This window comes from Paralichthys olivaceus, chromosome 6 (assembly GCF_024713975.1).
Source record: "Paralichthys olivaceus isolate ysfri-2021 chromosome 6, ASM2471397v2, whole genome shotgun sequence".
Lineage (NCBI taxonomy): Eukaryota > Metazoa > Chordata > Actinopteri > Pleuronectiformes > Paralichthyidae > Paralichthys > Paralichthys olivaceus.
Genome location: NC_091098.1, coordinates 17,151,829 through 17,177,608, shown reverse-complemented (window position 1 = coordinate 17,177,608; position 25,780 = coordinate 17,151,829). Strand labels below are relative to the sequence as shown.

Below are 25,780 nucleotides of genomic sequence, written 5' to 3'. Positions count from 1 at the left end.
CACTTCACCTTTTCTTCCTCTGAAATTGGTTTGAGCGAATGTACGCATGTGTGTATTTACGCTCTCTCTTGACCCCATCCCCCCCGTTACCCAGAAATCTGTCTGGTCTGCCAGCTGCCCATCTGCCCTGTGACATCACAGTCGTCTTTTCGACAGCATTCTTACCTCAAAGATGTCTTCATCAAAGTATTCTCTCCTCGTTTTTCTTTTCCTTGGTCCTGAATTATCTCCTTCTGCCGCACATCTACTTACTCCTCTCTTCTTTCACTCTTTGCATTCCTTTTTTTCCCTTTCCCCTGTTTTCCCTCTCACCTCTCATCGCATGGTCATGTACTTTAGCCATCCATCTCCCACCTCCGTAGATCTGAATGTCTCAATATGTCCCAGGGACCATGAAGGTTCAATTGGAATCACATGTTGTGGTCCAGCAGAGAATTTCACCCGTAATAAATAAGATATCAGCCCAGCGGATGCTGTTCTACAAAACCTTGCATGCTCTCAATGCTTATATTAAATATGAGACATGAGGTGTATATAAATGCACAGATGTTTATCTTATCAGTTAAACTATTGTTATCTCACAGAGTAGAAAAAAGCAGATGAGTTTCTTTGGGGTTTCCAGCAGCAGGATTTATTTCTCCTTTTATTGGAGTCCTTTTTGACTTCTTAGTGCACGGGGTCTGACTTTTATGAAGACTAATCACAAGTTTGTCATGAAAAAGCATTTCGATGCTGCCCTTTCAATCGGACAGGAAATGAAGATAATCCTTTGTTTGTCCAAGATACGCCAAGTCTAAGTTAAGCAGGGAGTTAGACAAGAAGGGAGGCAAAAGAGAGGTTTCACCCATTCAAGATCAGCCAGCTGATACAGTCCAAGCACTCTCTCTCTCTCTTTCTCTCTCTCTCTCTCTCTCTCTCACTCTCTCTCTCTACATGTGTGTGTGTATTTATCAGATAGATGATCCTGTCTGCTGGATTTATGTGCATTGCAAGTGTGTTGTACGGTGAAAGCCAAATGGCCTCTTAAATTAGATCTGATTAAATACTCCAGTGTGATTCAGGTTCAAAGACTGTTAATAATCAGCAGATACATGAAGGCACACACACACACACACACAAACTCAATGCATGCACACAGCCACTGATTGAGGATGTGGGAGACAAAGTTTACAGGCTGGCTAATCATAATAATGCCCCTTTTTTATTGTTTTAGGAAGTCATCATTCAGCAGAACCCTGCAGTTCTACTCAGAGAGCAGCCACAGGGAGACCGTGCCACATATTCCGCTGGCTTCATTTAGAGACTGGAAGTGATTTAACTTGCAGTGAAGTGTGGAGGTCACTGTGGTTCAAAGGTTTCATTCATTCAGGCTCAGAACGTCTCATGCTCAATTAATAATTGTCAGCTCGGAAGTCTGTACCTGTGCTAATGAATGCAGGTGAGAGAGATGCAGAGTCCAACTAACTTTTTACTCTGATTGCACTGGTTGGCCTAACTTTTGTAATGTAGGTGTCCCAACAATCTGTCACCGTTCCTTTTGGTGGCACAATAACACATTTTAACCTTTATGGTTTTTTGGGCTGTTTGAGCCATGGTTTATATGAGTCTTTCTCACACCGTAATACCACTTTTATTCCACTTCACAATGACTGCTTTATATAGTGTGTCTCTGTCACAGCGTTTACTCCAGCAGTTTTAATTAGTTTGGTAAAAAATTCAACCTAATGCTGCAATGAATGCATAGATACATGCATTTAAAATTGAAACAGTCTTTAATTCAGTTACATGTTGTATTAATAAATAATTACACATGTAAGCTGATATGAAATGTTTTAAAACAATAAAAACAAAACAGTACAGCTTGATATTAATAGCTGCACCACATATATGCCCACAAAATATATATATATCAGGTCTAAGAATCCGTTTTTACAGTGGGATTATCAATGTATTATCATTTTGCTGCCTTAACTCAACTGTATTGAAAAAAGGATAAGGAACGAATACTACTTCCATTTTTTCGATTATTACTTCGATGAATACAGGTGTAGTGTTTCACATTCACATGCGCCTTATTTCTAAACTCTTTTGTTAAACTGTGCATTTTTGTCACCGCAACACAAACAAAGCATCACATCACCAAAACCATGTCTGTCAGTAGTTCATTCAGGAGAGGCCACTTGATAAATGGGAGAGTAGCAATCCTTGATAAAGTGGCTCAGTGGTGGTCAGAAAGAGATGGATCTCTGTTTGGCTTTTTGAGATGCACTCAGAGATAAGATAAACCACCCCTTTAACTGGGGTGGGGGTTAGTGACCCTAACCTTTCACCACACTCTTTTCTTGCACCAAAGGGATGCTGCAAAACATCAACCTCTAACACTGCATAAGTGCTCTATTGGAAAAAATTAGTGAAACAGACAGAATAGTGTTTATATTCCAGTGTATTTCCAGTTACATAATAACCTTAATAAATCAAATTCTCAAGCTGAAGCTGATGCCGTTAATCCTGAATGTAATAAGGAAATGGATGGGTATGAGACGAATTTCCTTGTCTGGCAGTGTGGTGCAACGATGGCCATCCTGCGAGTAGGTTAGGGCTGTTAATCTGACACATTGTTTATGAGCAGCGACACATTCCTTGCCCATATATGACTCCGTGCATCAGCTTTTCACTCCAGTTAACATAAAGTAAAGGAATTGAGACGCCATAAGTTTAAAAAATCTATCACATTGTTGTTTGATGTGTGGGTTTATTTTTACTGAGGATTTATTCTATAAAACTTCTATAAAACTTCAAGAATTCTTTTAACAATTTTACTTTGTGAATGGCCAGGTCAAGCAGAATAATCCTGCAGTCTAAAGCACTTGCTCTGGTACAAGTGGTCCAGTGTAGGTCTGCTTCTATGTGTGTGTGTGTGTGTGTGTGTGTGTGCGAGCTCCCTTTACAGTGAGCATTAAAAGGAATAACAGTGGAGGTGTGGGGAGACGAAAAGTGTCACGGTGATCCTGCCCTATGATGAATGGTGTGATTAGCCGCTTCGATCCATGTCAGGACACACATGCATGCACGCACAAATACATGCACAACATGAGAGCACACACTTGAGCTCACAGTAACACAGAGGGGCCTATTAAAGGCCTTGAATGGGAGAATCCAGATGCGGCGCGTAGATAATTGTACTAAAAACACAGAAAATGCAGTCCCAGACCAGCAGGACTTTATGTCTGAGTTCAGCATGTTTATTTTCACAATTGAGTTATTTCTGCAGGGACTGAAATCATGGAATAAAAACACTCCAATGCAGGTCAATTTTTAATTGAGTCCAAAGTGTATTTGGAGCGCACCCACCCTCCTCCTTTTCCTTTACCCCTCACCTCACACATACCCACACATTACGTTACCATGCTGGTTTAATGCCCTCTTAATTTAAAATGCGATTTAAGAGTCTGGAGTTCAGCCATGTTATGTTTATCCAACTTAAAGTACTTTCAGTTCCAAGACACCAGTTAAAGCTTGATACTTTTGTGATGTACGTTCAGATGAACTGTTTAGAGATAGAAAAGACATAAATAAATTCATTCTATTACTGAACACAGTTTAACTGCATAGAAACCCCCATAAATGTGTACTTTTCCTTTATAATCATATTTTCACAGTGTGCTGGGGGCAACAAACCAAGCAGAGGAGGTGTGTGTGTGTGTGTGTGTGTGTGTGTGTGTGTGTGTGTGTGTGTGTGTGTGTGTGTGTGTGTGTGTGTGTGTGTGTGTGTGCCTGGCTATGTATGAGAATATGTTTGTGCTTCTGTGTTTACAAGAGTGGGTGGATAACATGCATGTTTGTCACTACGCTGGATTTACGACATCCTGTTTGATGACGAGGCTAATCAACACTAATCTGCCCCTAACGCGGGTTACGCAAGGCATTCTCCGGAGTCCTGTGGGATTGTGAGATCCTGTGGGGTTGTGTGTATGATGACACTTGGGTGGTATGTTTCCTCTGCACCTGTAGACAGTCATTTGTTGTCACCGTTCCCTCCCACACACACACACCCACCTCCACAGAAACTCACAGACACGCACTTATGCTGCGGTAACAGACAAAAGATGTCATATCCTCTTCAGCCTACAACATTAGTCACACTGAGGTACCACTAATGCAACATTTAGCCAACCACTTCAAAGATGTATGCTTGTTTTCTGTGTAATCTCTGTCTGATTCTGAGGACCTTTGGAATGACTGTGTTTGCTCTGACATATGCTTACGTCAAAGGCCTCACAGCTGCAGATGTGGGTGCTGTGTGTTGACAACATTCCCATTTTTCATCTTTTTGCACAATAAATGAGACTTGCTTTTGATAATTTGCTCCATATTGATAACATTCCTCCTCACCTTTTTCCACCTCTGTTCCACATTTCTTTCTGTCGCACCTTTAGGCAGCAGGCTTTGCTGGCAGCCATCAGTGAGAAGGATGCTAACATCGCTCTGCTGGAATTGTCTTCCTCCAAACGGAAGAAAGCCCAAGACGAGGTGATGGCTCTGAAGCGGGAGAAAGACAGGCTCATGCACCAGCTCAAGCAGCAGGTACCACAAGCTATTTATTCATGCATATAAATGATGAATCAAATTTTACAACTCTCCTGGTCTAAAAGGTGGACTGGCCTGCACATAAATCAAATGAAGCCTGGTTTTGCGGTCACCGTTTAGGACAAGCTCTTACTTTGTGAATCAAAGCAGGGTTACAAATGCAAACCTGCTGTCGACGGTGAAGCCTTCCCTGCATTTAAACAGTTTCTCTGCTAGATGTTTGAACTTTAAAACCAGGAAGAGAATAGTTAATGATTCCTGGTAGAATTCTCTCCCTTGCCTCAAACCACACGTACTGCATTCACTCATAATAAGCTAAACCAGCAATGCAAAAGCTGTGAGTCCACATCCAGGCACATAAACACATTGGGGTTTAGCTAGCTTAACAGTCATGTTGCAATCAGAGCTATTAGATGCACTCAGACTGTCTCAGACAAGGTTGGTATCATTGATGAGTCACCAGCAGACTTTTCTGTCTTCCATCATCTGGTCAAAGAGACATAATTCCCAGCACACTGACAGACACATACCTACGCACATACACACCTATTTCCCGTGTTGCCCTGGCTCTCACTATGACCGAAGACTGAAGAAGGTATGTTGGTCATTAAGGTCTGGTCCGACCACATCAGTGACTGAGCAAACGTGAATGCTAACGATAATGAGGCGACAGCAGGGAGTCAACATGTACGATCTCCTGAGTCACAGGGGCTTCTGGGAAACATGGTGCATTTAAAAGTCAACAGATGCAGTGTGCTGGCTGTGCATTTAAGAGCGAACCCATGTTTGCCTGTGTGTCTCATAAACGGTAAATAGTTCCTAGGGGGTGCAATTCCACTCAAGGAATTTCAAGGAAAGCCTATTATCTGTTTATCGCCAATGAATGCGTCATGTTTTCCTGTTGGGTAACAAGCCGTTACAGTCCACCTGATGATGTGATGAGCTCTAATTGCCACGATGTGGCCTCCAGACCTGAAGAGCAGAAGAGGAGTAAAGAGGGGTAAAAGAGGAGAAAGGAGAGAATGGGAGAGGAGGGAGTAGCACATGCATACACTTTCTTTGTCTCCACTTTCTCATGCATGCAAACCTACGTAGAAAGAAAGTCTTTGGGCGCACATGCATATAATTTAAATCCATATAACTGTGTACCAGGCAGTGCTATGACCACATAGCACAAGGGCCCTAAAAGAGTGGTACTTTGTCATCTCTTCATGTTTGGAGGGTGTAAGGTAAGTAGTTCCTCTTTGCACTACTTGGGTTCCTTCTATTCTACAGAATGAGCTCTCTTGAGGTTATGTTGTTCAACATGACACACACCGGCTCTCTGTCTTCTGACCCACTGACACACATATCAGGATAGGTTGCCTTCCTTGGCTCCTCATCAGCCCTTTGGTGGAAGGAAACTGACCAGGAAATGCCGAAGAATTATGGGACTCTGAGTCTCTAAGGAGAAAGCTGATCTATGGACAGCAGATAGATTTACAGATAGCAGTGCCCTGTCTGACCTCCCCACATCCCTCCTTCAGACGAACGTGTGTGTGTGTGTGTGTGTGTGTGTGCACAAAGCAGGCGGCCCAAGAAAAACTTTCCTGTCTCAGACAGTTCACTCCCTTTTGAGGAATAGGCCTTCTTCAGCACAGTCAAACATATATACAGAGACACAACCACTCGCTCACACAAACACACAGTTTAGACTTCCAGAGGAGAGAGTCAGAACAAATGTGTCCCCATGTGGGAATTCTCTGAGTGGTCCCATCGTAATGATGGATGGCCAAAGTCAATGGTGCTTTGAAGCTGAGAAAAGATTAATTTTGTGTGCCATTTTCTGTGCCTCTCTCTCTCTCTCTCTCCCTCTCCATGCCACATTGTTTTACTATTTCTTTTTCCTTCACATTACTTTCATTTTTGGACACACTTGAGCATCCACCCTCTCTCTCTCTCTTGCTCTCTCTCTCTCGCTCTGCTGAAAAGATGGATTTTGTGTTCTCAGATGTGTCACAGAGAACAGTTTACGTAAAAAAATCTGTCCACTTAGACTGGTACACTATGTTGGTCTGGGATAGCATGGCAATGATGTACACACACACACACACACACACACACACACACACACAGACCTGATTAAAGGAGAGTGGAGCTTTCCCCCAGCTGCCTGCGTGTTTAAGTCCTCTCTTCTCTGCCTCCCGTGTCCATATGTGTTAATATAGCACCGCTATAATCAAGACAGGCCTGTGATTTAAAGAGGACTTGGACTGAGGTTTGGGATGCAGCTGGAAGCTCTGCAGCCAGGGTTTATCACTGCCATGTTTACAAAAGGGGCTGTGCTTTGATACACAGGCACTGCGCAGACGTACAGCGCAGGCCAAATCTGTTATGGTTAGACACGTCAAACGAAGAGCTCTCTCGTTCCTCTCCTCTCTCCTCATCTCCTCTCTTCCCCTCTCCTCTCCTTGCAGCAGTGCCACCTGTGTCTATTCCCGGCCGCTTGAACTACAAGCAGGCCTGCAGGCCATTCCTCAGCTGTTTACTCTGCAGAGCCACTAATTAACTCTAATTAAGACGCACATTCCACCGCGCAGACATTTTACGTGTGCACACCTTCTTCACACATGCACACAGCAATATGTCTGTAAGGGGAGACTGTGCGTGTTTTTGTGTGTGTCTGTTTGAATAAACTGGATGTTCACATGCAGGCCGTCCTGACCACACAGTCTGTCTCCTCCAGCAGCAATTCATCACTTCATCCATTCCTGTTTGTGTCTCAGTTCATTAAATATTAAGTATGTGCGCACACACACGTGCGCACGCACGCACACACACACACACACATACAAACACACTGTAGGATGTTTGGCTTCTTATGCTACCAGATATGGTTGTAATTACAGGAACAAGTAGTATGGTTCTTATTAGATTAGCAGTGAGGACTAAACACACGTCAGCCGATTTAACCCTCAGCCACAAATTAGCTTTGAAAATATTTCTCTGCCAGAATTAAACAGCATTGTTAAGCGTTGAGGAGAGGTCTGTGTGGAAGCGGCTCCAGTATGCACTATGCAACAACACAGTTGTTTCATCAGCTGCATGGTATATGATAGTTATTGTCGAAACCTCAATGACAGGTGTCCGCTCTGCAACTGTTGCATTGCCACACCTGCTGTAGTGCTGGCACCTGAGGTCATGGAGGGCCGTACACCTCCACCTAGCCTTTAACTGGTCTAACCACCGGTGTGGTGTCTGTCTAAGCCTTGCCCCACCCCTCACTCTTTATCTCTATCTCTGTCTCGCTCTTTCCCTTAGACCACGGTGTCAATGTTCTCGCCTTATCTAAGCCGCTCTTCTTCAGTTAAAGCTAATTGCTAACCTCTTTAAAACTAGCCACATCCTCTCCTGTGATCCCGACTGGCTCGTTTCCTCAGTCATTAGTCCTCAGCTCCTTATCTCAGCAGCAATGTCCTCAGGCCGATGGCTACTGTAACACATCCCTCCTGCCTTCGCAGCTGACTCGGGCTCTTTGTCTCTTCCTGCCACGGCTGTCTTTCACTCTAAATGAGGAAAGCTGCAACATGGATGAGAGATGCGTGCATGTCTTTCATTCGAATCATCTTCATCCCGTACACAATCCCACCCCCCCGCTCTGCAGTCATGTTCACCCTCAGGGGAGGTATCTGTAGTAAAGGGAACAAAGCGAAGCCTGTCAATATATCTGCACCCACTCTGTCTCTGTCTATCTCCCTGACAGCTGGCCTCACTGGAGTTAGGCCGATTGTTAATGTGAGTCAGCCAAGGTTGTTATCTGTGTGCTATGATATTGGCAGAATGACAGCCTATCCAGCAGACACACAAATGCACACACACACTCAGAGGACACATAGTCCTATACTTAACCATTTACAGGCGAGCCAAAAGATGCATATTTGAGTGTAATTTTAATCAGTGACATCTTAAATGAGGTTGCTTCACCCAGGCCAGAATGCCTGCAGCCTTAGGCTACATGAGACTGTTCCTACTAGGATTCATCTAATCCAATTAAATGATAATCTGCTATGAGGGTGACGTTTGACAGACTTATGATATTTTTATCAGCCACTTCGACTCACTCATTTTATGACCTGTCAAGTGTTGTTAGCAGCACTGTTTTTTATCATCTTTGATAGCTTTCAACATGCTTCCTCCCCCCCACATCCAAGAATCCCTCAGCCTAATCATTCTAAGACCCAGGAACATTTTGGAGAAACAAAAAAAGTAGTGTTGGGGTAATAACGGGCGCAGTGTGTGCGTGATATAATTATATGTTGTAAATGTTCTTGTTTATCTCTTTTCCTGCAGACTCAGAGCAGAATGAAGCTGATAGCAGATAACTATGGGGAAGATCACGTCCACCCACAACACCATCCTCACCATGCTCACCACATGCATCCAGCGAACGTGCATCACAGGAGCCTGCCAAGAGGGCCCCCCCATGCTAACCACCGACCTCCTATGGACCAGGTAAATATATGGGCGCGCACACACACACACACACACACACACACACACACACACTCAACCACACCAACCAGATTAAAGCTGGAGTTTGTTTACAAAATTTGACATGTTGTGGGCTGGCAACCTCGTGCTTTTCAAGTTGATGTAATTTTATAGTTGTCATCTGCACCATCAGTGAGTTGTGGTCACATACTTGCAGCACAAAATTCCCCCTCACTCTTCTCCTGTCTCTACTCCTCTAAACCTCAATTCTTCCTGCCAATTCGGTTATTCACATCATTTACATAAGAGGCCTGAAGAGGAAAAGCTTCCAAATTGTTGATTGTTTTGGATTGATGGGGATTGTGTATAACTTTAGCTGATGTGTATTTTGTCTCTCATACCAGCTCCTTTTTCTCTGTCTGAGTATCATAACCAGACTGCCCTTAGGACAAACTTAATGTCTCTGTTTGAAGACAGCTGAGGAACAAACTTTGGTTGTTATCAGCACAGTGTTTTTGTATTTGCATGAGTGTGTGCATGCCTGTGCATGTGCGTGTGTAGATGCACATGGAGATGCACACCTAAGTGTGGTTGATACTGTGTCCTCAGATGAAATCGCTAAGGGGAGAACACTGTCTTCAAAGTAAGACCGAGGTGATTTCACTATCTTTCCATTTGCCACAAAAGCTTCACATTATCAAATTATTTGAATGCAATATAAATCCATCAGAGCTTGATTGTTGTCAAGAGGCATTGATTGTGGGGGATTCCAAACTTCTGTGAGGATGGAGTGTACATGCTTGTGTGTGTGTGTGACAGAAAGAGTGTGTGTATATGGGGGTTTAAGATGAATACCTGGGGATTTCCACCAATTTCCCACATCTCTTCTGTCTGACTGCACTATTATATATTACTAGACGTTTATAAATGTTCCTGAAACTGCTGTATTAAAGTCAAACATGCATTTTGGAAAACATACACATGCATAGGATACAATCACACAGCCACAACCATGTATCACCCTACAAAATACCCCTGCAATATGTAAGAGGACAGGATTGCTGGTTTTAATTAAATTTTATTTTCTTGCCTTTTACGCCTGTGGAAGGTTTTTGATTCCTAAAGAATGTGAGGGTCTGGGGTTGATTGACATACATGTGCAGACCTTTCACTGTAGAATCTCAGACACACTTGAGTTATATGTTATAGAAGTTTACATTTATGTGGACATTTGTGTTCTCTTCAACTGCAGAAAGAATATACATTTAATTTTACAGCACACTTTGGTATGTGGAAGTTTAGAGTGAGGAAACGGACACGAAACACACAGTAGCTTAACCCTCCAAATCACCTTGTTATCCCACAAGGACCACTTTGAAATTCTTGCTGTGTAGTTATTAGGTTATGTTATATTATGTTTTACATATGACTTGCTAAAACAATATTTTAGAGCTATTAAGTCTCTGTATTGTTCCGTTGTATTTCAGAATACTTGTAACCACAGTATGCTTCACATTAGGCTGAGCTGCAGGGGGTCACATTTTAGTATCACACATTACTCCCTTGCACTTTGCATTTATAAATATCTTTCCCTCAATATGGCTACACAGCACTGTTTTACTGCAGCAGTGTTTATAGTGTTTGACATGTGAAACAGTAGCTCTCTGCAAGTGATATTTCAACTTTTCTAGTTGGAATGAAAAAGCCAAAGAAATTATTATTAGTATTGCTGGGAAACCTTGTTAAGAATGCAGTGAATAATAAAATAACACATAAATTCATGTCAATAGGTTGAATTACACTCTCTATTATATTTGACATTTTATGTTAACACAAGGGAAACATGATGGTTCACACTTTGCAGACAGTATCTGGGAAAAGATGGAAGTTTATTAGGGGACACAAATGGAAATATATTAAACAGTTCCTACATATGTGTAAATTTACTCGATTGTTTCAGTTCACTGAAACCTTGCATATGAATATGTATATAAGATAATCTAATCAAATGTGTATCAAGGGGTCATCATCCCCTCTTCAAAAACTAGGAACAAACTGATCTTGTGTCAAACACACACATCTCAAAAATCACAAACAGACCTTGTTGACAGAGGTCAGTCAGTCTGCTCATGGCTTTTCCTCAAATCTGATCTTTGACCTGGTGTGGAGGTCAGGGGCAAGGCCTCTAGTGTGTGTGTGTGTGTGTGTGTGTGTGTGTGTGAGAGAAATGGGGGATGTCTCCGAGTTGAGACTGTTTTCCCTCCAAACACAGGACTTCACATCTCCTTTAATCTTTCTCTTTCATCTTAACGTGATTAATTACTCCATTTGGTTTTCTTCAACACTATTTGTAGTTATATTACTACGTCTCTTTCCCCACTGCACTTATTTTCTTTCCTACCCTTCATTTCATCATAAACTTAACATTACTTTTCTTCCTGGAGTGTTTTCCCACCATTTCTCTCTGTCTCTTTCATTATTTCCCTCATTCCCCTTTCTTTCTCCATCTTTCTCATTTCAAATGTAATATCCAAGTGTGGCCAGGCCAGTGGTTCGGTGCATTGCCTGGTCCAGAAAATGCCACTCCATGGATGATTGATGACGATAATGATAATGATGATGAAGAGGGTCTGTACGCTCACCCTGGAGACCACAATGGCTTTCCAAGATACAGCTGGTGCCATGAATAACAGAACATTGACCACACATTACTTTTTTTTTGCATTTGCATTTGCATGTGCTCAGACACATAAACACTGCATGTGCACCCAACATAAGCTCTTGAAATGAGGACACCTAAAAAAATGAAACTTTTTCAAGGATCTAAACCACATGTCATTCAAAGCTTGTTGGTATAGTTAGTGGGTCCATCCCAATACTTAAACTATGCTCCATGTACTTCATCTGTGATGGACTTATTCAGAGGGCAGGTGAAATGTAACCAGAGGAGACAAGCACAGGAAGTGGATTTAGCCTCTTGTGATGCAGCCCAGGTCCGGGCCTGGGCAAACAGTGTGTGCAGTTCGACGGGCACATCGTGCTCATGTTGTTCTCATTTAGCCATGCCAGCACCACTGCCAGAGACTTGGCAGCAGCCTCGAAAGAAAATAGAAAACAGCCATATTATGTTTATCAGAGACAGAAATGTTCAACCTTTTCTTTTGGGTTGTTGTTATTTTTTTTCAAAGCCTCAACATGCGGCCTGCTTCAGGTTTATGAGAAGTAGCACATGGTATTTGACCTGTTTGTGGGTATGCGTGTGTTTAACCTGGCAGAATGAATGGATGTAGGTCTGGCTCTGTTTACAGGGCCTGTCACAGCCATTCATTGCATGTTAGCATTTAGCATCTAGCATGTTCCACTGAAAGGCCATTATATCTATAGCTTAGCTGCTTAGGTATAGTTTACCGAGCTTGTCACATCCAGTCAGTCCAACCAAAGCCACTGTGGACTGCAGCCAAGTCCCCTGTGTGTGTGTTTTTTAGTCTGGTATAGCATTAGCATAGACTCTGCTTTGCCGGAGCTTAGTTTAGTATTATGCAGGCAAGGGCTTGGCTATAGTGAGCTGCCAGCTCATGCTAACCATCGTAATGTTAGTGTCTGAGTGAATTAGCCTTCCTGTTAGCAGGGCTCTTGTCTGCACAGTTTCAGCCTCAAGGAAACCCCCTGTGTGTTTAGTTATTGGTTCCTACAATCATACTGAGGAAAGCAATTCATGATATCACACACAGAATGAAGAACATGACTAAATTGTTTTTAAATTAAAATCCACAGGGGTTTTGGGAGGAAATAAGATTGGGGAATGACGTGTAAAGACATAACCACTGGGCCAGAGTTTTTGTAAACAAAGGGAGGCCATCGTTTGCCTCATACTGTATGACTTTTGACATAAAGTGCAACATGTAGCCTGGTGGTTAATGAATGGATGATGACATGTTTCCTCTATGTTTTCTCACAGGATGATGAAGAAGGAATATGGGCATGATGACCACCTCCATGGGAACCCTGCATCCAGGTGTTAATAGTAAGTCGCTAGTAGTGTTACCTTTCTTTACAAATTTAAGCATTAATATACTCCAGTGTGTAGTCCTTTATATCTGCCCTGGATATTTTAATGATCTTCTACACAGTAAACCTTTTCAGTGGACTCAAGTAACCATTAGCTGGGAACGCTGATGGTACCACAATAACCACAGCATTACCCAACTCTGACAGAAGAGAGCGTAATAGAACCCAGCTCCTTTTTCCGCGATGCTTATGAATTTCAGTAGACTAAAGACCCTCAGTTGATTCAGTGGTTTATGGCTGGTTTTCTGTGTAGTTCTCATATCCTGGTCATGCCTCCGCTATATAGGCAACTGTGGGGTATTAGAACTATATGCACCCAGCAGCCTAAAGCAAGCAGGGCCCTGAGGTGATAAAAACGACATGGTGAGAAAAACCAGAGATGGACGAGTCTGTCTATCCACGCCCTGCTTTTTCAGTTGTAGTAAAGTTTTACCGTGCTCCCCCTCCCCGTTGTGTGCCAGTGTGTGGGGTAGTTAATTACAATACAACGCAGAACAGTCATGAAGCCCTTTATTTTAAGGCTGCGAGCTGAAAAAGCATAAAATAAAGAATGCAGAGTCATAAAGGATAATTCCTGTTTTGGGGGTTTTATATCGAAGCCCCCCATAGACTCAGGATGCCTTTGAACGTAGATGTGCGGAAAGAGGTCTGTGCAGGGAGGGTTGGCTAAACAGTTTCCTTGAAGCTAATGCAAGCGTTTACAATTCAAAATTAGAGACGCGCAGAAAAAGATAGAAATGCACATGCGATGAATGAGAGAGGTGGAGAAAGAGAGAATGGGAAAGATAAGGGCAGGCAACGTGTGCTTAAGTATTTATGTGGGAGTGAGAGGGGAAACCAGGCAGCATGGTACACTCATAGTTTCCAGTGCATCTCATTCTTTTCCCCCAGTAATCCACAGGTGGACCATCACAAGCGAAATCTGCCTCTAACCTCAATGACTTAGTAGGAGTGCACTTTGCCCTAGCGCTGCTTTTGGGATTATGAGTCCTGTTCGCTCGTGTGTGAGTAAATGGTTTGTCTTCTTGCAGTGCAAAGCTTTAGTGTGTTTAGCTATGATGTTTGTGTGTGTACGTGCATGTGAGTATGTGTGTGCAAGGGAGCATTGCTGAGCTATACAGTGCCGGATCGGCCCACATAGCCTATAATCCAGTCCATGTGTGCTGAGAATGCAGTAGTGTCAGGATTCACCGTAATGAAACCGACCACACTGCCCTCTTTCTCCCTCTCTTTCCATCCCTCCATCTTTTTCCATAACTCTCGCTCTTTCCACCTCTTTTCAGATATTTAGCTTGTCCTGCTCTAACGTATATTCCTTCAAGGTAAAACCAAGAGTTGGACCAGTGACTAACCTACTGCTTTGGTATCTCCAATCAGATATCACCAATATGTGTGTGTGTGTGTGTGTGTGTGTGTGTGTGTGTGTGCGTGTGTGTATTAAAGCTTCTTATCCCAATCTAATAGAATAAGCCAGGCACATTAGCCTTTAGCGCAGAGTGGTGTTGTGGCTGGCGATATCAGTGCTGCTCATCTATCCACTGCTGTTATTCTGGCAGTGCACAACGCGAGTGCAGCTAACGTGTATTAGCCATCCTCTATGGGGGAACAGATGGGAGCCATTTAGCGGTGTGTAGCTACAGCACAATAAGGCCAGATCTAATCCCCATATCCTGTCCCTGAGTGAGCCCTCCCTAATATGAGCAAACAGAGATGACAGCACCGATAGACAAATAGCCGGGGATATGTGTGTCTGTGTTCATGTGTGTATATCAGTGTCTTTGCAGGCGTGCATGTTAGCTGTGACTGGTCTTTCTTATGGATATCCTTGGACTACATTTTGAATTCCACAAAAACCTATAAGTGCAGAGTTTGAGTTGGCAAGTTTGAGTTCCAATCACCCAGGTGTAGATTTGTATTGGTTAGCCATGGTTACGTCTAAGAGGAAACTGGGCCCTGATTGGCTGTGTATGGTTGTGTATGTCCTGCTGTTGATTACGGAGGTTTTGTTTACCCTCTTGGCCTCCAGGATACCCCCTCTAATGAAATAAGAATGTCCTTTTGGACAAAGAGCATAAGAGAAGGGGGTAGGAGGAAAAAGCGAAGGAGAACATGGGGCCAATAGAGTGAAGCTGAGTGGGGGGGAAGAGGTTTTTCTGGAAACATTATGCTTTTATCCCACCGTGAAGTTATTTGTAGTGAATGAAGCGAAAAGTAGCTGAGAGGCTTTCCAAGTGGGGACAGAATGTTTGTGAACGAGTGTGTGTGTGTGTGTGTGTGTGTGTGTGTGTGTGTGCGTGTGCACATGCAGGAAGCAGTGAGGTCTGGTTCAGGTTCAAACAAGTCAAGAGATGGCTTTCATTTGCCAATGCTGTGTTTGCACTAAATACAGTATTTGTATGTCTGAATTGTGTTTGTCAGTCAGTGTCCAATTTGTGTAATTCACAGCATCAACAAGTCAAAGGGAGTCTAACTTCATTAAGACACTACAACTGGACAGCAGATTCTCAATCCCACGCATTATTCTAAAATATAGTTTCATCAAAGTGCCATGTTTGTGCTCGACTCTTATTGCCTGTCACTGTTTGCTTCTACCTTTGAGTCCAATGGCTCCTTTCTTCCAAAACGGACACGACAACCTATGCACTGTAGCTCATGCACACAAACTACAGCAACAATGGAAGCAAAGCAAACAGGAAACTGTGAATTTTGTTGACAAGACGATAGATCCCCCCGCCAGCAGCTGACTGTGGGACGCACCTGGCGGCCTCTCTACTTTCTGTCAAGAGTTTAGTGGAGGACTGGAAGACGGATAGCGATTCCTTCTTTAGATAAATACCTCTGTGAGGTGTTCATCCTGCTGAATTTACACATACCTTTCAACGAGGATTTATCCTGCTAACCGGAACAGCATGATTCTCACAGCTGGCTTTGAAATTAAATATGAGAAAGAACACTTTACATGCATACTGCTTTTTTTCTTCTGGGGTAGGGCAGCGCCATTAACTGAAAATTTATCGAAACAGACATTTATAACCTCTAACTGACTTAATCTTGCTCATGTCGGTTAATTCGGTTGATACTTTACACAGTGCATGCATTCACAATCTGTCGGTTTCTGCTAAGTTCATTTTGCAGTGGCAGCCCTTGTACCTTGTACTGTGCTGTATTACAATGCAGCAAGTCCTCCTTCCTCATTCTCCTACTGATCTGCGCTCACTTGTCATTAACAAAAAACACCAACACTAATCAGAAGTTATTAAGTGCTGAAGTTTACTTTGTGTTTGTTTGATTTGGTCTAGAGTTAATGAGACATGTATTTAAACACATGCATATCATCAGGGTTAAAATAAAATTAATTTTCTCCATTAATCGTAACCGAGGTAAAAGTTTGAAATACTCTGGGGGTTTGTCTGAAATTTGTATTGGCTCATGAAAATATATATGTCCTATTTAGCCACTGTCAAATTTCTTTAAATGTCTGAATTTCTGTAAGGTTGAGCTTCTATTAAAGTCAGGATTTTAATTTGCAACACATGCTCATACAAACTGTTCAAGTCAATTGAGTCTGTAGACATCAAGTATGTTTGACTGAGAGACTCACTGTCAAAAAAAAGAAATAACCCCAGAGTAATTATTAAGTTCTATCTGCACGTCCTTTTTAGGTAACAGAAATTAAGCTTGTACAGACTAGAAAAGCAGTGCAATAGAAATGACAGCTTGTAGTGACGTCAGTTTGCTGTAACCACAGTTCGACAGCTGAAATCACACTAGTTTTGGCCTGCAGCAGGTGAGATTGCTCTTTATTGTGGTCTCTTATCTGCAGGTTGGTAATGAAACCTCAAAACCAAACATTCCGGCAGATCATGGAGTTGATATTGGAAAATTAAAATGTATCTCTATTATCTGTGGGAAATCACCTTGTATTGTCTACAGTTTTGCAATCATGATCATAACAGTTTATGTGTCTCCTTTTAATGTCACTGTGTTCACATTCCTTTAACGATGAATAGAACATCATGCTTTTAATACCAGGTTTACTAAAGTATAATTGGTAAGTTTGCCAGCAGCAATTTAAATGGTTGAGCCAGCCCTGCCACTTTTATTTTGCGATGTGTGCCAGGTTGAATCTCCAGTGTAAACAACAATTATCCCACGCGTTGATTACTACAAACTGATGGCGTATATTTTTCCGAGCCACCTACAGAAATATCTGCCCCATGTTATCAACACAACTCAATAAGTGTTAATGAATGAATACATTGGTCTAATTGTGGAATTTCTCAGGAGTATAAACAATGGTTTGGTCTTGTTTTCTACCTCATGCATTGGGTTTGTGTATTCAGAGTTAGACTTCCTCCTGTGTGTTTGATTGTAAGGAAACATGTGTGTGCATGTAAATGCGCACTTGTGTTTCATTCTGGATAATGTTTGGGTATGTGGGTATGTGCTTGCACACATGTGTAGCTATGCTGTGCCATGTGTCTTTGGTGACTAGTGAACCGCAGCTTGAAGGTCAGTAGAGGCGTCTGGCTGAGGCCATCCCTCTGTCAGCTGTCAGCATAGTCAGTCTGTGAGGTCAAAGGTTGTTCTACCAGGTTGAACATGAGTGGAGAGGAGTCAATAACTCAGCAACACCTGAGCACTAACATCTGAGTGGGCTCTATATCATGTAATTCACTGAAACAACACCTGAATTATTTTTTCAACGGCCTACTTGTGAAAATGGGAGCTCCTTGTTCTGTCTAAATGGATGCAGATAATGGCGTAAAACAACTATTGTGGTATCATTCAAAAGTAAGCGGTTTTGAGAACTGATACTATGTACTACAGTCTATAAAACCCCATTATCAGTTTAAAAAAAGTCTCAGTAAAAGCTATCTGAAACAACAGAGCTATAATTTTGTCCAATTATCTCCCAAACTAGGAAACTGGGCTTGTGAAGGATGAGAGACACAAACAATCCCAGTCCTCTCCACCACAGTGTCCTTTGTTTGTGGCAGTTGCACTGCGGCACCATGATTGATTTGACAAAGACATTTTGGTGTTTAAACGCCATGCACAATATCACCTTTAAGTAGTTAAATGAAGAGCAGTGATAGAGTTGCTCTGTCATTGTCAGCATGTGAAGCTGCAGACAGACAGGACCCAGAGACAGAGGAGGGGAAGGGAGGGAGAGAAGGAAGGACTGGCAATCATTCTGAAACAGACAAGTTTATTCATGTTTTTTTTTTGTGGTTTTTTTGAAGTTGTATGATGTGGAGGACAGTTAGACACCTGATGTGGGGATCATAGGGCTGTTTGTCTAGGTAAGCTCCCTTTCCCAACCCACAACACCCTCATTACACACGCCAAGACACGGCCACACGCACAGTCGCTCGCACAAACCTGCAAATGTGCAACGATGAAGACATTGTAGGTTTTGTAGTTCTAGTTCTACCATCACAGGTAAATCCCTACTCATCAGTGCCCATTCTTGAAGTGAAAATTAATTTGTGTGCATGTTCATACTCTGAAGCACAACAAGAACATTCAGATCTGATGAGCTTGGCTGACGATTAATTGTATAAGGCTCACCTCCGCCCTTACTCAGCTGATCCTAACAGGTCGGCTGTCTGCTTGAGTGAGGAGGTGATGACGATTCGGTAGCATTTAAGAGTGACAGGCCTTTCTGTAATCCAGCTGAGAACAGCACAGGATTCACCCTACATTTATTTTCAGTTTCACTTTTTTTTGAATTAGTTTTACTTTAATATTATTTAGGGATTTAATTGAATTAGCACATTAGTTCCAGTATTATATTAACTTTTATTGACATCCCCAATTCCATAAATATTTTTAGTCCATCTTGTGTCCTCTTCTGAGTGCTCTGACCTAACCGGCTTTATTAAAGCATGATGCTACACTGCGGTGGTTAAGTGTTTTTTCCCCATGTTGTGTTGGTCTGGCATTGTTGGCTGACTTTTAGGCAGGCGTCTCTTCTTTAAAACACATGATCATGTTGGCAGTTGAGGGCAGCTTTGACATTTGTTGGGTTATTTGGTTTAAGTGCACAAACACATCTGCCAGGACACAATAAGCACTTACTTTTCTTTCTCTGGGACATAATTGAAATGGCGCTCTAGTGCTCTCTTATTTATGACCACTAATTCTTTGGCTCTGGATAAAACATGCTCCTCTCATTCAAGTAACATTAAAACAAAACAAGAAAAATGGTCTTATCCTGATAGGCTGGGAATTTACATGAACAATCACATGACACGACTCTTTAAACTATTAGTTAACATTAAGATACCATACCTCAGTGAGCTGAAATACTTTAACTGGACTAACTCATCCTCCCTTGTGTGTCTGAACATGTCAGGTGTGACTCAGTCTGTCTGTAAACTCCTTTCTGGTTTGCTCTCTGTGCAGAAATGGCCCAGCCAGCCCACAATCATAAATCTGTACACCTCAAACTGTCGCTATTTTTCACCCTTCTCTCTGACCTTTTCTTTCTCTTTCTCTCTACTCTTTATCAGATATCTCCATCGCTTCTTCAAATGCCATTGCCACGAGATACAGTGCGTCCAAGCATTTTTGTGGTTGGCTCACAGAGAGAGATCATTAGAGATGCATATCTAAATGTTGTGGTGGAAGCTTATGATTTTGAGGTCAAATTGGGAAAAGTGATAGATCGAATATTTTTGGCAAGCGTTAACTGGTTGTGCATGGGTGTGTATGTGCGTGTAAGAGAGTTAGCGTGCTAGCATGCATGTGTGTGGTGGGTGTGTATAAAAAAGACGTCAAGAAAAGACAGTAAGATACAGAGAGAGAGAGAGAGAGAGAGAGAGAGAGAGATCCAAACAGGATTATAAGGGTGTTTTGTGAGCTTATGGAGATGGCAGCACACAAAAGCCCTTCCCTCAGGAGAAACTTGCACCTGGGAAGGCACTTTTGAGTGCATATATTTGTGTGTGTGTGTGTGTGTGTGTGTGTGTGTGTGTGGAGAGAGAGAGAGAGAGGGACATCAATGTGCATAAGAGAGCTCTCCACAGGATGCTCTGGGGGTCAGATACTCTGTTCAAGCTGGATTAAAACCCAAAGAGAAAGTATGAACATCCACAAAGACTCACTGATGGAGGGAGGTATAGGGATTTGGAGACAGAGAAAAGGGAACCACAGCCTTTTCATTTTAAACCTGTTATTTTGTTCAGACATCCTGTGCTCTCTCTCTCTCTCTCTCTCTCTCTCTCTCTTTCTTTCTCTTTCTTTACATACACACATGCAATAAAACCCCAAAAATATAAAAACACAGCCTCAGGTCATGGGTAAGGCCTCTGTTATTCCACCAACCTCTCGTTTTTAGCATATAGACCCCCTCCTAGGCCCCCATCATAGATACGGCCACTGCTCCGAAACAAAGAGAGATGTTCAGGGACAGAGAGAGGGAGGTGAAAGTGTGGGAGGCTACAAAGTGGGATATTCACACCTGCTAGCTTGCCTATATGACCATGTTTTGTCCCAAAACTACCTGCAAACTTAAGTCCCAGGCACTTTATTCATGCACTATAAGGTCCCTGCCGATCCCTTTATCGCCTGCATATCCACTGCAGTCGAAAGACCAGGGAAGGTTAGGTAAATGATCCTACCAATGTGTTTACATAGCTACAAGTTGTTCCTGAGTCTGACAAACTGAAATAAAAAGCTGGAGTATTTGACCAACCAGACATGTTAAATGCTGCAATCCCCACCCTTAAGGTCCGTATAATTTCGTAAAATACTTCCCCTGAGCTGGAACCTTTCCCTTGAACTAAATTTAGACCCTAGTCCCAATTGTTGAAATGAATGGAGTTCCTGCAAAGGTTCCTAATTCCTTGGGAAAGTTCCAGCGAAACGTGGTTTATTTGACATTTGATCACTACTGATGTTGTGCACTCCCAGCAAAATACAACTATTTTGATATCTGAGTTTAAGCACCAAAGCACCAAAGCAACAGATAAACCTAAACTTAATTAACTAATAGAATGCAAACATGTATTATCCAGATTGACACCCATGTAAACACTGTGGTCAAGAAATAATAAGTTATAGCAGAAGAAATGTGACTATTTTCTTTCACTATCCCAGAAAGGCTAGAGGAGCTATATCGGACACTCCTTGTAGAATTGAAGAGGAAAGCTAAAAGGAATTTACCTGTTTCCTCCCACTGAAATGTATCCCAGTGCAAAGTCAGCGGAGAGGCTTCATAACTTGGGCTATCACAGAGCTACTATAATAACATCAACAACCTTTAGACTGCCACTCAACATTAAGGGCTGACCACTAATTAGGCCTTGTATAACAGTAGGCTGCAGTTTATTTCTCACGCTAGCCCAACACTTTCCCTAAGGTTGCTCAGTTCTCGGAAGTCTGTAAAAACTGAGATGTACTGTGTTGCCATTTGTCAAAACAGCAATGCTTTACATCATAATTGATATCTTGCAGTGTAATTAGTTTTGATAGCTTGCTTTTACTGAAAAGAAGAGTACTGATATTTTATATCTGTGACCTTTCCAAACCTGCATGTTTGTTGAACTTAAGCTTCAAATACCAAAATGGGTCACTGACCTGTTGCTGCAGGGTACCCATATGCCATGGGTAGTAAAATGTTTTAAAGCCCCTGAGTCTTAAGGCTAAAAAATAAACTTCTCATTTAGGCCCCACGCTAAAAAAAGAGTATAAACCCCTGGCCTAAGCAAATGTTAGTCAAATAACTTGGTGTGTTTTCAGCCAGGTTGTATTTTCCAGTGAAACCTTAGAAATGGATGCCAGAGTGGCCTCTCTTTCTGTCACTAGATCAGCTCAGACAAGCAGATTAGTGCTGTAGCTGCTCTGAGTGTCCCTCACAGCTTACTGTATGCCGCTCCTGTAATCCTTGTAATCAAACCAATGGGTCAGGCTACTTAACAAGTGTGTCTTTCCCGTATATGTATGCACTCCACACTCACATTCGCACATGCAATGTGAAATATGAATCTCTCTCCTTCTCTTTCTGTCTCTCTTATCTGGGCTTGTGGAAAAGCCACACTTGTACGATGACATTCAGCACAGGATTAAAGCCCATGTAAGACCCTCCTCAGTTTACACTGCCGCTGCCAAGAGGAGATCTATACAACCACACACTCTCAGGCAACCATGTACACACACTGGCAGAGGCACAACTGCTAACACAGACACACACATGCAATATGTAGGCAAGCACATTTGTGTTCACACACACATATTCCTTCACTTTCCTTTACTTAGCGTGTCGTCCTCGTCGTCCTCTTGTTAGTCCAGATGAAAGGAAGTCGATCTCCTCAACAAACACAGTGATACACACAGTCATACTCACACACACACTCAAACAGACACACTGACATCCTTTTCTCCCACATCCCACAACTATCTTTCTTGGTTTTCTCGCTGAAACAAGGGTATCCTTGCCACGAATGAGCCAAGAAACCAATCCCATCTGTCTGTAATGGAACCGTGGACCCTCACCACCCTCGACGCCCCACCAATCCACATACACACACACTAAAATACACATAAACAAGCATATGTGGATACACGCATACACTTACACACAAACTCTACACACTGATGCCAGGATGGACAAACAGATGAGCAGTTACAGTAGAGAGAGGGGATAGATACTCGGGGTAGATTGAACACAGACTCTGTGGGTTTTAGTTGTACTGAGGCCAGACATGGTCATGGCCTTAGTTATATGATGCTGTGTATCTAGGTCATGTTGTGTGTATGTGTCTTATTTTTTGTGCATACCTTCAGGGGTTAGTTGGTTGGGTCTGGAGAGGATTCTCATTGGAATGCGTTCTGATTGGGCTAGACAGCGATCCTTTTCTGATTGGTTGTTTATCCTGGGGCTTCCACTTTCGGGGTTGCTTTGAATCAGTGCATCTCATGTCACTCCCTCCCCGTTTCTCTGTTTCTTTTCTTCTCCCTCTCCATCTTTATATCTTGCAGAGTGCCGCTGGCTGTGTGTTTGATGTGAATGTGTTTGACGGGCTAAAACAGAACCAGCAGTGGGCTGTTGTGTGTTTCTGTCGATCCAGCGATGCTCAGTTTGCAGAAGGTTGCCCACAGTAACCTTAGGTGCTAAGTGGACAGTTACATTCTGACTCATCAAAACCTGAAATGTCAGAAATGGGTTTTGGCATTATTACCAGAAAAATTTATGAATTTGTTGGTCAAATATTATATAGTTGGAGGCAAAGACAGCTAGCAATTCTGTGAGACGGTATCACTTATTTCTCTTCTTCTACAGTTTAATGCTTTCTCAACTTCCTGCAATTGAATCAAAAGTCCAAGATTTTTGCAAATTGTCCTGATTTGGTTTGATTTGGAAGACTGTAACCCTTTTGGTTGTGTTCATACTACACACTGCTGCCATAAAACACCTAAAATTATGAAGAGGACATTAATGTTTGAAATTAAGAACCACCTGCAAGAGAAACTTGCTTGATTCTTCTTTCTCGCTAAAAGCAGAGTAGAGCATGGCAGGATATAACCGGCCATCAATAGGTGCTATTGTACTTTAGCTCCACTCTCCAGGAGTGGCCTAGCCTGAGTGTGTACATGCAGCGAGGCTTCAACCCTGCAGCTATGGGATTAACTTGGCTGCTGGGTGGTCCTTCCGATTTTAGAGCAGCATCATGATTTACAGCACACTCATTCTAGGTGTCTGGATGCTGAACCCAGTCAGACCACTGAGGTTTCTGTCCATTGCAGACTTATTGTAGCCTACTGGATGTTTTACTTAAACATATTAAAATAACCCTAGTTGAAACTGGTGATGAAGGAAAAAACAGAGTTAGGCAAAGGGTCTCATGACTTGAAGGTTGTTGAACCGAACCCTTATTTCGGCTGGGCAGATTATTTCTTTCTTCATACTTGAGCTCCAGTGCTCCGTGGCCAACTTTTTAAAGCTGCATTTGTATAATGCCGCGGTCAGACCAGAACCGGCTAGAATGAAATTGACTTGGTTGCTGTGGCGAGAAGAGGGCGGGACAGGAAATAGTGTGGGCTGGGTTGCAAGCCCAAGCTAGCAAGCTAACATTAGCATCCCACATAGAGAATGATCCATGTTTTTTACCAAACATGTCCTTGTACTCACTGCCAACTGTACAGATGGTGCTTGTCTGCTTTCAACGTGCAGTTGTGCAAACGCAAAAAATCAGTACCTTCTGGAAGAAAGGTCTCTGAATGGTGGTGTGTCTTTGTATTTTGCTACTTTGAAAGAGGCCACAAGATGAAGTGACTGTTGCTTTAAGCGGCCATCAGCTAGATGCACCAGTGGAAGTGAGGTAAGGGTGCTGCTGGCATTAGTAATCTCACTGGATAAATTAAAGGTTGGGGATAAAGACAAAGAAGGTTTGTAATGTTTGTAACAAGTGTGTCATGTTACATAGAAGAGTCATAATCACAGGCAGTTAGCAACTTCGAGTCATGAGCATTAGTCATTTGTTTTATTCCCCTCTTCCTTTGTTTCCTACCTTGTCTTGCATCCTTGAAATCACCACTGGTTGTTGTGGGGATAGAAGACTGGTTGGCATTTCAAAGTCACACACACACACATGCATGGAGCCAGCACATGTTCTCCATAACAGAAAATCCCAGAGACAGACAGGTAGTGTGACAGGAGTGGAGATGTCTGAGGCCTGGCGTTCTCCCCACCTGAAGGGATGGGAGCGGACAATGTAAACATTCTGTCATGCACATAAACAAGGCCCCACTCAGGTTTCACCACACAGTTAGAGAACGCTCACCCTCTCTTTTAAGGAGAAAGTATTTGTTGTAATTTGTTTATGTGAGATTCCATAGCCCTAATGGGGAAATGGCTTTTCGGCATCATGCTACACCTGAGTTCAATTTCAGTGGCTCGCTCACAGACAGATTGTAAAGATGGCATACCAGAGCAAATGCAATCTTTCTTTTTCTTCTGCATCTCAATTTAATTTCTCAGATTTCCTCTCTTTCAGTCACATTTTTTCTCCCCACGCCCTCCCTCTCTGGTTTTATGTGTGAAGAATTGCTGTGCAGGGTAATTTTTCAATACTTTATCAATCACTGGTAAACCAGAGCCGTGTTTAGGTGATTTTTAACTCTGGGTTTGACATCTGTTCCATTAGAATAATGCTCTGTTACTGATCATGTAAACTTAAAGTCACCTAATTAATTAGATGGAATTTTCTTCAGAGATATTTCACTCGAGAAATTTAGGAACACGCACCAAAAATGTGACACTCCTAGCTGTGAAAAATAGCTCCTTATTAGCAAGAGCTTCTTAGCAATAAAGCCTGTCTTGCTAGAATAGAAAGCTGTAGTGTGTGCATGTGTGATTGCATGTGCCACTCTGCATATATATAGTCTAAATATGTTAAGGTCAACACAAAAGAAAGACAGAAATCTTTTTGGGAACATAATCTTAAACATTCGTTGCTCAATAAAACTCAATATTTACAGTATTTATTGTTCGATGGTAATATTATTCCCCAGCCAACTGTATTTGGCACATTCACAAGCCACACACACAGAAAAATGTTCATCCTTGGCTCGCTTTAACCTCCCGCTACTCCGGCAAGACACCATGTGTTTAGCAGGACCAATAACAATGGTGTAGTATAACATTCTG

General features: G+C 42.4%; 1 protein-coding gene across 7 annotated transcripts in view; it reads left to right on the top strand.

Annotated features, from left to right (window-relative positions):
* Window positions 1-25,780, top strand: part of LOC109635037 (ERC protein 2) — a 142,834-nt gene that overhangs the window by 94,391 nt on the left and 22,663 nt on the right. For all 7 annotated transcript variants that reach the window (XM_069527266.1, XM_069527264.1, XM_069527265.1 and 4 more), the window contains 3 exons: window positions 4,437-4,584; window positions 8,917-9,078; window positions 13,016-13,081. In XM_069527266.1, coding sequence (XP_069383367.1) covers window positions 4,437-4,584; window positions 8,917-9,078; window positions 13,016-13,042 — 337 coding nt within the window. In that variant the 3' untranslated portion in view covers window positions 13,043-13,081. The remainder of the gene's footprint in view (window positions 1-4,436; window positions 4,585-8,916; window positions 9,079-13,015; window positions 13,082-25,780) is intronic.